This window comes from Pseudomyrmex gracilis, unplaced genomic scaffold (assembly GCF_002006095.1).
Source record: "Pseudomyrmex gracilis isolate BER0280 unplaced genomic scaffold, ASM200609v1 scaffold_265, whole genome shotgun sequence".
NCBI lineage: Eukaryota > Metazoa > Arthropoda > Insecta > Hymenoptera > Formicidae > Pseudomyrmex > Pseudomyrmex gracilis.
The window spans coordinates 175,452-193,289 of record NW_018020849.1 but is presented as its reverse complement, the minus strand read 5'-3'; the positions used below and the strand labels follow the sequence as shown (position 1 = coordinate 193,289).

General features: G+C 33.1%; 3 protein-coding genes across 9 annotated transcripts in view; 2 read left to right on the top strand and 1 right to left on the bottom strand.

Annotated features, from left to right (window-relative positions):
- Positions 1-2,825: 2,825 nt before the first annotated feature.
- On the top strand, positions 2,826-7,086 carry LOC109859512. Its single transcript, XM_020437847.1, has 7 exons — positions 2,826-3,007; positions 3,075-3,191; positions 3,273-3,363; positions 3,550-3,695; positions 3,851-3,986; positions 6,818-6,940; positions 7,033-7,086. Exons 1-7 carry the CDS (start codon positions 2,826-2,828, stop codon positions 7,084-7,086), a joined length of 849 nt encoding a protein of 282 aa, XP_020293436.1.
- A 3,530-nt stretch (positions 7,087-10,616) lies between these two features.
- Positions 10,617-11,918, top strand: LOC109859503 (UPF0587 protein C1orf123 homolog). The gene is made up of 2 exons (XM_020437836.1): positions 10,617-10,881; positions 11,002-11,918. Exon 2 carries the CDS (start codon positions 11,024-11,026, stop codon positions 11,507-11,509), a length of 486 nt encoding a protein of 161 aa, XP_020293425.1. The 5' UTR covers positions 10,617-10,881; positions 11,002-11,023; the 3' UTR covers positions 11,510-11,918.
- A 219-nt stretch (positions 11,919-12,137) lies between these two features.
- Positions 12,138-17,838, bottom strand: part of LOC109859502 (myb-like protein AA) — a 73,936-nt gene continuing 68,235 nt past the window's right edge. For 6 of the 7 annotated variants that reach the window (XM_020437830.1, XM_020437828.1, XM_020437831.1 and 3 more), the window contains 4 exons: positions 17,350-17,698; positions 16,433-17,262; positions 16,053-16,222; positions 12,138-15,907 (listed from right to left, as the gene is read on the bottom strand). In XM_020437830.1, coding sequence (XP_020293419.1) covers positions 15,666-15,907; positions 16,053-16,222; positions 16,433-17,262; positions 17,350-17,698 — 1,591 coding nt within the window. In that variant the 3' untranslated portion in view covers positions 12,138-15,665. The remainder of the gene's footprint in view (positions 15,908-16,052; positions 16,223-16,432; positions 17,263-17,349; positions 17,699-17,838) is intronic. The other variant, XM_020437835.1, reaches the window with a different exon arrangement.

Genomic DNA, 17,838 nt, shown 5'->3' with positions numbered 1-17,838 from the left:
ATTTTTACTCAAGAGTATATTTAAGAACTACAGAAACAAATTATTTTAAATTTTTGTTTCATTATAAAATTGTTTTTGAAAACATTTTTATTAATCAACTCTGCTTATTTTTATATGCAAGAGCACTATTAATTCCTATGCATGTTAGGTTTTTCGGATTGTGTCATATGAATTTAATATTGAGAAACTTATTGCACCAGTGTTATTTATATTTGTTCATTTGTCATATCTGTCAATCGGCTGTTATGTTGCGCAAGAAATTACTGATTACAACAACGACGTGTTTGTTACTGTGTAAGAATCACATATTGTAAATCTAATTCTCGCGCGCGCAATTGCTTTTATTTTAGAAATCATTTGTATGATTAGAATTAATCACACTAATTTTATATTGTTTCAATTATCATCTTATCTTTTTCTTATATGTGTTATATATAGATATAACATCCAGTGGTACCTAGCTCCTTTGGACACACAAAAAATGATACTGTTTCTATTGCAAAAAGGTAAAAATGCTTTCCAACTCACTTGCGGTGGAATATTTGTAGGATCATTGGAAACCGCTGCCACGGTAAGCATCATGCATGTAGCAAAGTTATATAAAAAACGCGACACATGATTTAAGCAGATAGTAGTAAAAAAGAATACGTTTTTTATTACAGTTACTGAGTACTACCATATCNTACTTTACCGTCCTTTATTCTGCTCGGCAATGACGCAAAGGATTTAGCACATATCGCGAATTAATTGATGATGATACAGAAACAGTTAGATGAAATAGTTGCAAATTGTTATAATGATAAAAAAAGAAAACCAGTATAAAAATTATGAAAACATATAAAGCAACAGTGACGAAAACAAGACACTACATTAAAACTTATCGGAAATAAAATTTATCAATGATAAGTCATCTAATGTGGGGAAAAGTGAAAAATTGACATTTTTATACAGGTTCCAAGCTGGCTCTAACNTAACGTACGCGCGTCGGCAATAATCAAAATACACATGAAAGCCTATAGGAAACGAACTTTACATCACTCCAAAATAATAATGTTTACAAAATATTATTTATACAGTTAAAATTTCATATTTCCAAGATTATGAATTTTTATTTATCACGATAGTCGTAATACACAATTGAAAACTAAATAAGTTTTTGTAAAGCAATAGTTCTCTATTAGCTTAATTCTATAGTGTACTTCAAAGTTTTTTTAATTATTTGTTAAATACTAGTAAAAATGTAGAAAAATTTTAAATAAATAAAATACATTTCGTAAAGTAAAACTTTTCATATACATTTCAAACTAACGCATTATTTACTACATATACATTTTTAATAAAGCAGGATTTGCATTCTTACCAATGTAAACACACACACACACACACACATTATAAGTTATTGAAAATCACTCGCTTTACGCGTTACATACCTGAACAATAAAAATTTCTATAAAGACTCAAAACATATCATGACTAGTTGAGATGGTAGCATAAAGCAAACTGATACAATGTATTGCTTGGAAATAATTCCATTCGCCTGCGCAATCTACAATCCCCCTAAAAAAAACATAGTTCTCTATGGAAAAAAAAACATCTGTTTTTCTGTCATCATTACATCGATCGCACACTAAACGCGCACTTCTTTTCAAGGGGAAGTGTTAAATTGAGAGTGAATCGATATTGTAGTTTAAATGATAGTTACATTTTGCGTTCCATACTATATTAAATTGCCACACTTATGTCGAGTTATAGTAAAACATAAAAACTGAAAAATATTAAGTGTAAGATTAAAAATTGAACAAATGATTTACTCAATTTTTCTACATAAAGTATGTATCGAAGCTTACGAAGAAAGATGATCTGTGTTGAAACTTTTCACATTAATCTTAACCGTATTATGTTACTTGCTGTTGGCCTATGGCCTTATCAGCAATCCAGAATTGTACGAGTACAATTGGCCTTTTTTTTTAGTATTTTGACATCTTTTATAGTATTTCAGGTACGTTGCTACACTCTTACAAGAATATTAAAATAAATTTATCAATATAATAAAGCATGTAATTTTACTTATATACGTACTTATTTGTGCTACCAAGTTTGTTATCTTATCAAATATTGTCCTGCTCACTTCTTCGAGTTAAATAAAATAGACTTAATTTTTTGTTTTTGCAAGAAACATATTTACGTGAAATTGTCTTGTAGCTTACAGCATTTTTGACTTTAGAATGTACTCCGGATCTTGTGATTGATGTACTATCGTCTACATTATTTTTCAGCACTCTTCTGATCAAGTATAGTTTGTTTTATATTAATATAAAAAGTGTACGTATACTGTATATAATGAGTGTATAAATTGGCTATGTATACACAATAATATGCCTTTCCATCCGTTTACTTTTGTGATATTTGATGCAATATTCACTTCAAGCACGTATACTTACTAACTCACAAAAGTAACAGCATATATACAAAATATAATTACTACGATAATAGGTACAATATTCATTGGAAGAATTGCAACGTATTTATAACGGATTAAAAGACAAAAATGAAATCAATATTATAAAGAAGTACGGTATCTATGCAAATCTGTACACAACAATACTTATGCGTAAGACCAATGCTATTGATTTTGTAGTTATTTAAGATATAACTTATATAACATATTTGGAAGTAGATCAGAATACGCGCGCGTTTGCAAATTCTGTGAACAATTCTGTAGAACAAAATTTATTTTCTGTTTAGTGGTAGCCATGTCAGTTGTTTTTCTTTCGGCTGTACACATTTTGTGGCCAAGCATTCTTAATACTTTCTTATCTACAAACATGTCGCGACATCCTTCAATGTTGTTGGTAACAGAATATTTTATCGACAAAGAAAGATATCTTTATCTGATTTTGTTGCACACGCACATGGCTCTCATAATCGGATGGTTCTCAATGATGGCGACAGGAGCACTACTTCTTGCTTATTTTCAGCATATCTGCGGAATGTTTCAAATCGCCAGGTAAGACAAAAGTAATAAAAACATTTTGTCCACAAAAGTATAACTACGACAAGGGAATCGCTTACAGTTACCGTTTGGAGCAAGCAATGATGATCAATAGTCTGCAAACTATTGGCGTACAGAAAAAAAACTACATTTATAAGAAAATGATTTGTGCCATAGATATGCATCGCAAAGCTTTGAAGTAAGTATTTATTTATCTAACAATAGATAAATCTGTGTTCAGTATGTATTTACGTTTTAGACAATTTACATTTTTTTCAAGATTATCTGATTCATTGATATCTAACTTTAATACAATGTTTTTCTTGTTGATAATTGTCGGTGTGAGTTGCGCAAGTCTCACCTGTTTTCGGGTAAGTAATTTTGATACAAAATAGAAAAAAGTGATATTCTTATCTCAAAAATATATAGAAACATTAACGATAAATTATTGTATAACGTGTTGCTTTACAGCAACAAAAATAATAGTTTAAAATATTTGTGTAACAATTAATTACTTAGTTTTATGTAAGACTAATATAATTGCTATGTATTTGTAGGTTTTTAATGCTTTAACACACGGATTCGATATTGAAAAAGTTCTAACACCTATGGCATTCATATGTTTTCATTTCTTGTACATGTCCGTAGGCAATTATGTTGCGCAAGATGTGACGGATCATAATCATAACGTATTTGTTACTGTGTAAGAAATACATACGTGTATAATGTAATTGATCAGTTCATTTGTCTTTAACATGATAATCAAGCACGATCAGAATTATGCAAAAATTTTATCCTATTTTTATGGTTATTGATTTATTTCTCTCTTTCTCTTTTTCTGTCATGAATGTTATATAGGTATTGCATTCAGTGGTATTTAGCTCCTTTGCATGTGCAACAATTGGTATTGTTTCTGTTGCAAAAGGGTAGAAAGCCTTACCAATTAAGTTGCGGATTTGGAATTGTTGTAGGATCATTGGAAACCGCTGCTACAGTAAGACATATGTCTCTAGTTTATAGTTATTTAACAAACGTGACATGATTTGAACATATACAACAAGATAGAACATGTTTCTTATTACAGTTATTAAGTACTACCGTCTCATATTTTACTGTCCTTTATTCTACGCAACAATGATATAAAGACTATAGCACCTATTAGTGCAAATTAAGTAATGACAAACAAGTTAGATATAGATATTAAGATGTATAATAGAGTTGTATAATTAATAAAAAAACAATATATATACTACTATATTTATTAAACAAAAAATAAAAACGTTAAAAACACCTATGAAACCACATAGATTGTCATTTGAGATTTGCCACAAAAATGCCTTAGTTTCTACATCTACACATTTACACAAGTAACATTTATATTTTTTGCAATTGTAAAAAGTATAAGATATTTACCGCCAGAATAACTCGAAGAATGAATCTTTTACAAAACTAAACAATTATCATTTTGACCAAGTATCAAACAAACATGACTAGTTGAGATGATGGTATAAGGCAGACTGGTCAAAAGTATTGCTAGAAACAGCTTTATGCGCCTGCGCAATCTGCTGATGAAGAATCATCGTTTGAAAAACATTTTTTTCTCTATGGAAAAAAGAACATCTGTTTTTATGTCGCCATTATATCGATCGCACACTAAACGCGCATTTCTTTTCGAGGGAAAGTGTTAAATTGCAAGCAAATCGATGTTGTGGAGCAGGTGTTTGTTACACTTTGCATAGTATATTAAATTGAGTCACTTATGTAGACTTATAGTAACAATATATTCAAACTGACGAAAATGTGAAGACATGAATCACTCGACTCTTTTACACATAAAGTACATATCGATGCTTACGGAAAGAAATGATCTGTGTTGAAACTCTTCACATTAATCTTAACCGGATTATGTTACTTGCTGTTGGCCTATGGCCTTATCAGCAATCTAGAATTGTGCAAGTTCAATTGACGATATTTTTTGGTATTTTGACATCTTTTATAGTATTTCAGGTATGTTGTTACACTCATAGAAGAATATTATCAAAATGAATATGTCAATAGCGCAAGTAATTTTATTTATATGTACTTATTTGCTGTCAAGTTTTTTATCTTATCAAATATTGACCTGCTCATTTTTTCGAGTTGAATAGAATAACCTTATAATATTGTACTGCAAAAAAGATATTTACGTAAAATTGTCTTGTAGCTCACAGCATTTTTGACTTTAGAATGTACTCCGGATCTTGTGATTGATGTTCTATCGTCTACATTATTTTTCAGCACACTTCTGATCAAGTATAGTTCGTTTTGCATTAATATAAAAAATGTAAGTATATTGTATGATAATTATATGTACTTTTATTTGCTTACCTTTGTGATGCAACACTCAGTATATATATGCGTAACCTTATTTTGTGGCAAAAAAGTAATAAAATATATACAAAATATAATATACTTTAAAACGGTCATAGGTAAAATATTTGTTGGAGGAATTGCAGCGTATTTATAACGGATTAAAAGACAAAAATGAAATCAATATTATAAAGAAGTACGGTATCTATGCAAACTTATACACAACTATATTTATGCGTAAGACCAATGCTATTAATTTATGTGGTTGTTTTGAGATATAGCTTATATAACATATTTGGAAGTAGAGTACGCCCGCGCGCGTTTGCAAATTCTGTGAGCACGTGTAACAATATTAATTTTCTGTTTAGTGATAGCCATGTTACTTGTTCTAACTTCTGCTGTACACATTTTTTGGCCAAGCATTCTTAATACTTTCTTATGTACAAACATGTCGCGACATCCTTCAATGTTGTTGGTAACAGAATATTTTATCGACAAAGAAAGATATCTTTATCTGATTTTGTTGCACACGCACATGGCTCTCATAATNGGATGGTTNTCAATGATNGCGACNGGAGCNNTACTTNTTGNNTATTTNCAGCATNTCTGCGGAATGTTNNAAATCGCCAGGTAANNCAANNGTAATAANAACATTTTGTNCNCAAANGTATAACNACGANAANNGAATCNCTTACAGTTANCGTTTGAAACAAGCAATGATGATCTATAATCTGCAAACTATTGGCGTACAAAAAGAAAACTACATTTATAAGAAAATGATTTGTGCCGTAGATATACATCGCAAAGCTTTGAAGTAAGTATTTATTTTTTATCTAACAAGATACGTGTTTAGTATGTATTTACGTTTTAGACACTTTACATTTTTTCAAGATTATCTGATTCATTGATATCTAACTTTAACACAATGTTTTTCTTGTTAATAATTGTCGGTGTGAGTTGCGCAAGTCTCACCTGTTTTCGGGTAAGTGATTCTGTTTCAAAGCGATATTTAAACCTTAAAAGTTGACTGAAAAACTTCACTGATAAAGTATTTTATAACGTTGCTTTTCAACAACAAAAATAATAGTTTAAGATATTTATTTATAATAATCAATTACACTTAGCTTTATGTAAGACTGTTATTATTTCTATGTATTTATAGGTTTTTAATGCTTTAACGAACAGATTCAATTTTGAGAAAATTCTAACACCTATGACATTCATATGTTTTCATTTTTTGTACATGTCCGTTGGCAATTTTATTGCGCAAGACGTGACGGATCATAATCATAACGTATTTGTTACTGTGTAAGAAATACATACGTGTATAATGTAATTGATCGGTTCAGTTGTCTTTAACNTGATAANCAAGCACGATCANAATTATGCAANANTTTTATCNTANTTTNATGNTTATTNATTTATNNCTCTCTTTNTCTTTTTCTNTCATGNATGTTATATAGNTATTGNATTCAGTGGTATTTAGCTCCTTTGCATGTGCAACAATTGGTATTGTTTCTGTTGCAAAAGGGTAGAAAGCCTTACCAATTAAGTTGCGGATTTGGAATTTTTGTGGGATCATTGGAAACCGCTGCTACAGTAAGACATATATCTTTTTGTTGTATAATTATTTAACAAACGTGATATGATTCAAACATATACAACAAGATAAAACATGTTTCTCATTACAGTTATTCAGTACTTCCGTCTCATATTTTACTGTCCTGTATTCTACGCAACAATAACATAAAAAATATAGCACTTATATTGCTAAGTAAGTAATGATATAATCAAGTTTGATATAGACTTTAGATGTATAACAGAGTTGTATATATTTAGTAAACAAAAAATTATATATTATTATATTTATTAAACAAAAGTATGAAACTACATACTTGAGATTTGCAAAAAAATACCTTATTTAGTACATTTACACATTTACACAAATAACATTTATTATATTTCTTGCAATTGTAAAAAGTATAAAATATTTATATCGCCAAAATGACTCGAAGAATGAATCTTTTACAAAACTGAACAATTAACATTTTGGTGAAGTATCAAACAAGACATGACTAGTTGAGATGATGGTATAAAGCAGACTGGTCAAAAGTATTGCTAGAAACAACTTTATGCGTCTGCGCAACTTATGATCACCGTTTGAGAAAAATGTTTTTCTCCTTATGGAAAAAAGAACATCTGTTTTTATGTCACCATTACATCGATCGCACACTTAACGCGTATTTCTTTTTGAGAGGAAGTGTTAAATTGCGAGCGAAATGGTGTTGTGGAACAGGTGTTTGTTACACTTTGCAGAATATATTTAATTGAGTCACTTATGTGGAATTACAGTAAAATAACATTCAAGTGGACTAGTAAAACTCAAAGAAATGAACTATTCGACTTTTCTAAAGTTTATATTGATGTTTACAAAGAGAGATGATCTGTGTTGAATCTCTTCGCATTAATCTTAACCGTATTATGTTACTTGCTGTTGGCCTCTGGCCTTATCAGCGATCTAGACTTGTACGAATTCAAGTGATCATACTTTTTGCTATTTTGACATCTTTCATAGTATTTCAGGTATGTTGCTATACTTTTAAAACAATGTGATACCAACGAGTGTGTCAGAATAATTTGCAAATGTAATAATATTCATAATCTTCAATTATATTGTTGTGTAATATAGTTGTACTACCTTCTTAGATACTGACTAAAGGTTTGTAATATTCTTCCCAGTGGATAAAGAAATAATAATTACATTTTTCTGCAAGAGATATATTTAAGAGTGCAATTTTCTTTTAGCTCACAGCGTTTATGACTCTAAAATGTACTCTGGATCTCACTATCGATGTTCTATCGTCTACATTATTTTTTAGCACTTTTGTGATTAAGTATAGTTCGTTTAGTATTGACATAGAAGGTGTAAGTATATTGTGATACTTACATATATGTAATTCCGCGATTACACATACATTTGTTTAGTTGAAAAAGTAAACCAACCACATGTAATGTATAAAATCCATTATTAAAACGATGATAGATAAAATGTTTGCTGGAGGAACTGCAGTATATTTATAATCAATTGAAGGACGAGAATGAAATCGATATCTTAAAAAAGTACGGTAACTACGCGAGACTTTATACGGCTGCATTTATGCGTAAGATCAATATGTTTGATTTGTTGGGTTTAGTTGTGAATTATATATCGTATTTAAAACTTATTCTCTAATAAATTTGTAAATGTTTTGAGCAAGTTTAACAATTGTCAATCTCTGTTTAGTGGTGGCTATGTTTGTCGTAATTAATTCAGTTGCGTACATAGTGTGCCCGAGCATTCTTAATAGATTTTTACCTACAAATGAATCCCGACATCCTTCGTTGTTATTTGTAACAGAATACTTTATCGATAAAGAAAGATACGTGTATCTGCTTACATTGCACGAACACATGGCTTTTTTAATTGGAGGATTCTCAATGATAACGACAGGATCTATAATTATAGTTTGTTTACAATATACCTGCGGAATGTTCCGTATCGCCAGGTAAGACGGAATTAACATGAAAATGCAAGAATAGATTTGTTCGCAAATGTGTAACCACGATAAGAAAATCACTTACCGTTCAAAATCAGTTACCGTTTCGAGCAAGCAATGGAGATCTGCAGTCTACAAAATAATAGGGAAAACTTGATTTACACGAGACTGGTTAGTGCCGTAGATATGCATCGCAAAGCTTTGAAGTTAGTATTTGTGTAACTAATATAATAGATATATGAGTGATACGTTTACATTAGATTATTTATATTTTTTCAAGATTATCCAAATCATCGATATCCAGATTTAATTTAACATTCTTCCTTATGATAATAGTCGGTGTGATTGACGGAAGTCTCAATTATTTTCGGGTAACGTGTGTGTTTCTTTTTCAAAAGCATTTGAGAATTAACAACAAAATATTTCATAATGTTGCTTTATTATCGTGAATACGTCACTAATCGTTTGTTCTTAGTTTTATTTAAGGATAATATTAGGGTTCAATGTGTATGTTAGGTTTTTCGAGTTGTGTCATACGAATTTGACATTAAGGAACTCATAGCACCGGTGATATTTATACTTGTTCATTTCTCGTACATGTCAATTGGCTGCTACATTGCGCAAGAAATTACGGATTACAACAACGACGTGTTTATCACTGTGTAAGAAATACTTACGTATTATAATGTAATTTTTAATATAATCTAATTTTATCTTTAGTTTAATTATTAGCTTATCTCTCGTATGCGTTATACGTAGATATAGCATTCAGTGGTACCTAGCTCCTTTGCACGTACAGAAAATGATACTGTTTCTATTGCAAAAAAATAAAAATGCTTTCCAACTCAGTTGCGGTGGAATATTTGTGGGATCATTGGAGACTGCCGCTACAGTAAGAAAGATGTATATGTACATATATATGAAAGTTTATACGCAAAATGTGACAAAAAATTTAAACCAGTAAAGTCAAAAATTTTTCACGTTTTTTGTTCATTACAGTTATTGAGTACTTCCGTATCGTACTTCACTGTTATTTATTCTACGCGGCAATGATAGAGAAGATATAGTGACTGATTGTAAATTTTAATAAATAATTGTGTACAATAGAAAAATAATGATAAAAAGAAAAAGAAGAAGTCTGTTAGAGAAAGTTGTAAAACTTATTTCTATGAATACAAAAAATAAAGCAAGCTCTAAAAAATCTATCCAAGCAAAAAAGCAATAATAAAACCTTGTACCACACATTTTTCCAGTAAGAAATTATGTTATGGTTATACAATCAAAAAATTAAAATACGTACTGTGTTGTTCTTACGGCTTTAGCACAAGCGCTGCAAACCTGGAGATTTTTATTTCGATTTCGAGTCCGCGAACTATATCAGACCAAAAATTAATTCGAGTGAGAAAATGAGGAAAATCTCGAACTTTTTTTTTAAAAAACGGCCCGAAATTCGCGCCAAGATAGACCAGTCAATTCAGACTGGCGTGATGCGCAACATTGTTTAGATAAACAGGAGCAGAGGAAGACTGAGAGCGGCCACGGCTCCTGTTTAACTGTTACCGGTTTTCCACACTATTCGCCAGCGCTATGTCCGCGGTGATGCACATTGGCAACTACGTAGCCATGTCCACGGGTTTGTCGGTGAGTTGCTATATACACGCATGCCTATGATTCTTAGAGGTATTATCAAACAATCAACAGATGTCACTATAAATAGAATGGCATATGTGGATATCCTATCCTATAGAAATTCTCTGTGAGCTACACTTTCAACCAAACCTATACTCAACACTCAATTGTATTGTCTGTGTATATCTTCCTGTCTAATCAAAAATATATATTGCATACCGCTAAAATATTTAGATTCGTTTGATGTTTGTTGAATTAATTGTGCAGATACCATTATCTTCATATGAGAAGATTCATCAAGTTAAATATTGTTTAACATTTATACATAGTAGTTGAATTCTAATTTTGTGTGACAGATATATATCTGTAAGAAAAGTAAGTAAGAAAACTAACTTGCGCTTACAAGTTTTGATACATACATGTTTTGATACTTACATATTTTGATACGTACAATTGTAAATAACAGATGATGATTTCTTGCATATATTATTTCAGGAGGAGAGACGTGATAATCAAAATGGTAAAAATAGCAATGCAAATTACGTGTAGACTCGACAATGTTGAGGAACTGAAGCCTTGCGGGCCCGAATTTAGATGGTATCTGAAATTTACTTGCTGCAATTGCGGACAGAAGTCAGATAAATGGAATTACGCATCCTTGGATGAATCCACACCGGTTACACGTGGAAGCGGTGTTAATCACTTTGTGAGCAAGTGCAAGCTCTGCTGCCGAGAGAACTCTATGGCAATAATAGAGGATTCAATCAAGTCATTTACAGCAGATGATCAGGGACAATTTAAAACTATCGTCGTATTCGATTGTCGAGGAATAGAACCCTCTGACTTTTCAGCGAGAGAAGGATGGATAGCCAAGGCTATAAATGGAGGCAAAGAGTTTACTGATGTGGATCTTAGCGAAGGCGAATGGGAAGACTACTGTGACAAAATCATGGAACCCGTTGGGATATATGAGATCAAGCATAAGTTTGAACGGATTAAATAGATTGTATATTTTTTGACATGCGCATTTTTTTTACTTATGAATTTTGTGACAATTGACAGCGTTTTGGATTTATCAAAGTGACAAAACTATGTTCGTCACATGTAAATATGTATGTATAAAGCACATACATGCGTACACACATATAATTTCTATACTTTTTATAATATTTTTGTGCAAATTATTAATATATTCTAATGTTATACATGAAACAATATGTATACAAATTTACACTTATTAAGCTTCGTTCAAGCTTAATTATGTGAAGTTGATCTTTAAGTTATACATAGAGCTACATATCTGCAACATTTGTAGATAAGCTTATGCCTGTACCTGTAATTAATGATAAACATGTTAGAAAATTATCATAAACTCAGATTGATCACAAATAATACACTTTCAACCAATTATATATTGTGACTTTATAAAACCTTGTTCCATTCACACACACTCGCGTATGAATCCAATATGACTACCTGTGTCATTTATTTGATAGATATGCAAAGTTTTTTTAATATGCTTAAATAAAAAAAAATATAACTTATCACAGCGATGAAATATTTTTTATACATATGAAAAACATTTCTTTCATTCTGTTGTATCAAGGTAAAGAGTAAAAAGAGTACCGATCCAACGACATAATATAATTTATTCATAATCATATAAAAAAACCATTTTATTTCATAAATGGCTTAGTACACAAGAGATGTTGTTTGCAACAATAATACCACTCTTCCTCCAAGCGTGTTCAGGAGTTGCCTGTACATACCCTGCGTAAATAATCAAGTGACTAGTCGCATTTGTGGCAAGGGTAATATTGGAAACTGTGTGGCCAACTTGCAAATCGACTTGGACAACTGTCTCTGTTCCAGCGCCAACACAAACTTGCATTTTGGAATGTCGATGCAATGGCATAAGAATCATCAAACTTATGACAAATGTATGTATATTATATATTATAATTCGCCTTATACGTTTATAAAAATTAAAATGTTCCTCGGTTAAAAATTATTTTATATACACAGTATTTTTTTTCACGTATAAAACTTTCGAACAACTTCCCACTTAACAATAGTTAGCGTACCGCGTAAAGATTTTTCGATTGACGATCGAAGTGACTCTCGCAGTCCGTCCCCACAGTAAGCTAAATCAACAGAAAGTCGATCTTCGTAAAAGAAAACCGGAAAGACATAATAAAAAAATAAATCACAAAACGCGATTCTCGGAAGAAATAAAAAAACAAAACAATAACTTCGTTTACTTGACGATTGCCTAATGCACTAACACTACTGCCTCTATATTTATCTAATGCTTTCAATGTACTATGCTCCCTAATATCTAACACAAATAAATATATCGCGCGCGCGTATTACAATCCGTCGTTCCTGAAAAATCTTCAACACATGAATCACATTTAAGTAACCACAAAATTTTTAATCTAACAATTGATAACACTATTCAGTCTATTCTCACAAAAATATCACTATGACCGAAAATATCGACGGTTTATAGAACCAGAGTCAAAACTTACGCAAACTACTTATTAATCTTAGTTTCGAGAAATAAATAAATATATATATATATAAATAACATAAACTTTGAAAATATTCTCAAAACAAAAGTATATCTTTTTTGTTTCAAACTATGTGCATACGTATGTTTGAAACGCTTTTAAAGATTCTACTTGAAAAAAAAAAAAAAAACAAACAACATGTGACAAAAGTACAACGCAAATTTATTAAGAGAAAAATTGGAATGAAATATTTGACTCTGGTCCACGTGGAAGATTTGTAATCCGCTTGACGTAATTCGAACAATTATTTTTTATCAGCAAATCGAGACTCTAAAGACGCTTTAACGATAATTCTCTAATAGTACGAATATGCATCCTGTATTTTTTTGTTTTTTTTTTTTGTTTTTTGGTTTTTATTTTTTGATCGGTTAAACGGTTCTAATCTACTATCTAGCTACTCTATCATCTTTGGTATACTAAGTTGGGGGGATGTTAATTCTATTCAGAGACACAGATGACAATCGCTCGCGGGGAAAATTTCTTTTTCGGTGACACAAATATCGCGTAGAAATAGGAACATTACGAGTAATATGTGTATAAGCTAGTTGGTTGTTACATCCCCTTTTTTTTGTTTTGCGAAGAGAGAAATGATTATTGTTATCGAAGATTATCGTCCTTGATGTGGAAAATAAAGGACGTTTACAATTGAATCGGGAACAATAGCGAAGAAATGGATCACACAAAGTACAGCTTTTCCACTTAGGATGTACACAGCGAAAGACGACCCCGACGACTTTATGATAATATCTCATAAGCGCTCCTACATTCAATTAAAGGTGACAAGTTTACGTGCTATATATATTATAAAGTCATATTTCTGGAATAGATCGAATCGAAAAAAATCGAGAGCGTCGGGGAAGGAAAAACTTTGATTTGTGTATTTTAAATATGTTTATTTCTATCATGCTTTATTAAACCGCATTTCTGTAGTTGCAGTCTGAGTTTGTTTTGTGTATGTATAGTTTATTGCACATTCTTTTTAATCTATTTAATCCCCTTTGGGCCTCACATCTGTTTGCGCGTTTACGAAATATTTCTTATAAAAATTAGATATATTTAGATAATTAGACATATATGTTGTTGCTTAGGAAGCTTACATATAAGGGATCTTGATGAGGCTCAAACGGTCAACGGGATATGTCAGTCATCCCTGTGTTTAGCAAATGTCCTTTCCCGACCATCTCGATTAAGATTGGGCCGTATTCATTGGGCATGTATCGTTTAATGTTTTCCTAATGTCTAAATCGATTATATGTATATACGTTTCGAATCATCTATCTGCTAGCTAAATCTCACCGTGATTTTTCTAAATCTGTTAGATGTGGGTACTTCTAAACGTCTACGCTTTTTTTGATACTGGAATATTAATTGTTCGTGTAATTTATTATTTTTTATCATTTTCTCAAGTTTTTTTTTTTTTACTACAAGAGTAAGTGTTTCTTTGTTTTTCTAAGATATATCAAAACTAGGAGACACCTCTGAATAGGCCCCGGTAAGATGTCAGATGTCTGAGCTCAAACCTTAGAACGCTAACGGAATTGCCAGAACCTAATGTCTCGATCTAGAATATTCTATTTTTCTGCTTAATTATTACAAATTTTGTGATACTTTATTATAATAAGCGATACATATATGTATATTATGCATTATTTGAAAACAATTGTTTACATAATAATAGTATTAGGAAAGATATTGAAAATGTAACATTACTCTCTCCCGCGGAGAAAAAAGTTCCTTATATACGGGCAAATTTTATATCTGGTTATATATAAAACTATGTACAATCATATATGAGCGATCCCTCTCAATCTCATATATAAATATATATAATTAAATATAATATTATTTATCGAATTTGCCCATGTATACAGAATTTTTGTCCAGAATTCTTATTGATCCAGGGTTCTAATTAATTAATCTGCAATATCTTAATTATCTACAATTCCACGTTAGCGTTCCGGAACAAATCTATATCATATTCGACGATCCGTATGCGAATTCTCTGTTTGTCATCATCTAGAATAGTTGTCGGAACAAGCATTGTAACAAATAGATCAAAAATGATAAGCTAGCGAAGACTAATCTCTAGCTACAATCAAAAGTCGGCCTACTCTACGCGAAAAATTTCAAAGTAAAAACTTCTTAAAAACCGTTAAGTAATAAAAACAACAGAACGAAACAATGCCCAGCGAAGATACACGACACTCAATTCTGACGGTCTTGTTTTCCTTTTACTTTTCTCTTTCTCTCTCTCCCTCTCTCCCTCTCTCTCTCTCTTTCCATTGCTTCTTTCCTCTATTCTATTTTTCTTGCTTTCACATCGCACAGGCGGACAGAAAAATAGAGATTTGATGTGTACGCCTGCACTAGCTGGGTATTGTCGAGCCTGAGGAGGATCGCGTCATTGTAATTCGGTACTCAGCGCGCACGTGGATGAAACGCCGCGCTTAATCAATACTCCTCGCAAGCGCTCGACGCGGCTCGACCAATCGCGAATTTACTGAGGAGGGCAGGATCCTGTAACATCGTGCGTTTCTCCCTCACGAGAAACAAGGCGGTGCCGGAAACGGCTCAGTCCGATCAATTTTAAGGCAGCTCGTCGGTCAGCAAACTAGTCGGTTCTAAACAGGTCTGCTTTAGAGTAGCCGATTGGTCCTCGAGACTGCGTTTCAGACCCTCTATCGTCTGCATTAGCATCTGCCGTCGTAACTGGGACAGTTGATGTTGAAAGTATTGCGAGTCCTGGGCATTGTTTGCATTAGCTTCGGCCGCCAATCGCTCTTGTCGCAGTTGCGCCACTTTCTCCTTCAGAGATCTTCTCGAGTCATCTGCGCAAACAAATAAAATAATATTCATCGACAAAATATATTGTATGACCGACGGATTAAATTTGCGCAAAGCTTGTTGATAAAATAAAATAATTTGAAAAGTAAAATATAGAAAACTGCTGTATCTCTGTACGCAGATATCTACCAGTATCATCAGTTGCTGTGTCACCGTCAGAATTTCTCAGCATAACGTGTTCGCCTAATGTTTTTTGTATTCTACCGTACGTAGCGCTTCCGGCATATACTTTTCTTTTTACCGGCTCGCTTTGCGGACAATAGGAAGAACTTTCTTTAATGGGACCCATATCGATTGACCTACAGTAGAGTCTTGTGTTGTAACAATTATATATACAGAGTATCTTTTTTATTTACATTGTCATATTTCAATATTACTAGTATCACTTACCGTTAATATTAAATATAAATTAAATATAAATTAAGTGTGCAATTTTTTATTTTCAAACTATTATTATTTTATGTTGAGCCTCGTTTGCTATTGAAGACATTATCAAATCAACTACTAACCTGAAGGTCATTAATGGAGCTCTCCGTCTAACATCGCATTTCTCTTCAGAATCTGACGAGCTTGACGTCACTCCCTCCTCCTTCATCGGTTCTCTCACGGCGCGAAACTCTTTTCTGCCTCCCGCGAGAGAACTTTTAAATGTCGCGTTTGCGAACGTTTTATCCTCGACAGACGTGCTTTTATTCACTACTTCCGGCTTCGGTCCCCCATTGCAATTCAACGCGATCCGAGGCGATCTATTGCACTCTCTGATCTCGAGTTCGCCGTTGCGCGCTCGAGTTGCCTGCACTTGATGGTGCATCAGGCTTCTGCTTGGTGAGCTCTGCGGCGTCATTCTGCGTAACGTCGCCGGTGAATCCGAACACTTGGACATCTCGTGCTGCCGATAAGCGAGTGGTAGCTCTTTCGGCGCGAAACCGGCCGAGTTTCTCTCCATAAAGCGATGAATCGGCGAACACGGTTGCTGGGCGAACTGCCGCTTGGGACTGGTGTGCTCGAGATCACGAATACTGCCGCTCTGCAATTCCGGTTGGGAATTGCGGCTCTTTGACAGCGCCAATTCGATGTTTAGCTCCGTGTTCTTGATGAGCTCGACGCGCTTGTTCGCCAGACCGTTATGCAGTTTGCGCGACGGCGACGGCACGCAAGGCGATGAATTCTGATGCTTCTGCATGCTCACCAGAATATTTTCCGCCTCCAAGATGAGCTCGCGGTACTTGCGGTCGGCTTCTTTGTCCGCCTCAATGAGCGCGATCTCCGACGCGAACGTGGTCATGTACGTGTTGCCAGCCACGTGACGCCGCACTATGTTGCCATTTACATAACTTATCTTGAGAAACAAAAAATAAATCGATATGATACCTCGACCTTTTTTGTAAATATACAAGATCGATTGAATATTGTATGAGTTTTTTACCGAATTCGATCGTCTTTTCACGATCTCGTTTTCGATCACGACGGGTCTGATGGCGGACGAGGTGCCGTTCAGTCTCATCGGTGAGAGATTCTTATTGACGTCGTGCTTCCTACGCCGCAGACACATCGGCGTACCGCCCACGCTTCTGCTTCCCTGATTGAATCCCGAGTTTTTCAGTAGCATTCTCTCGACCAGAACGCGATTCAAATTTGCTGTCTCGTCGTCGCACCGATCCATAACGGGCTTGCGACGCTGCGATATTCTCTTCTTACGTTTCTCGCTTTGCTTGTCGTCCATTTTCTTATGCCGCGTGCTCTGTCTCTTCGTGCTGGTTCGTGCACTCGTGCTTCTGGTAATGTAACAATCGTACATTTATATAACGCAACTTCAGTATCGCGTGACACAAACAAAGACAGGTGGTAATACAAATTTCAACTAATACTCATATACGATATACATGTTATAAAAAATATAAAACATCCTTGGTGA

Coding starts and splice junctions, on each gene's coding strand:
- LOC109859512 (XM_020437847.1), top strand. CDS start 2,826: ATGTCGCGACATCCTTCAATGTTGTTGGTAACAGAATATTTTATCGAC. Junction 3,008..3,074: donor GGAATGTTTCAAATCGCCAG/GTAAGACAAAAG, acceptor AATCGCTTACAG/TTACCGTTTGGAGCAAGCAA. Junction 3,192..3,272: donor ATGCATCGCAAAGCTTTGAA/GTAAGTATTTAT, acceptor ATTTTTTTCAAG/ATTATCTGATTCATTGATAT.
- LOC109859503 (XM_020437836.1), top strand. CDS start 11,024: ATGGTAAAAATAGCAATGCAAATTACGTGTAGACTCGACAATGTTGAG.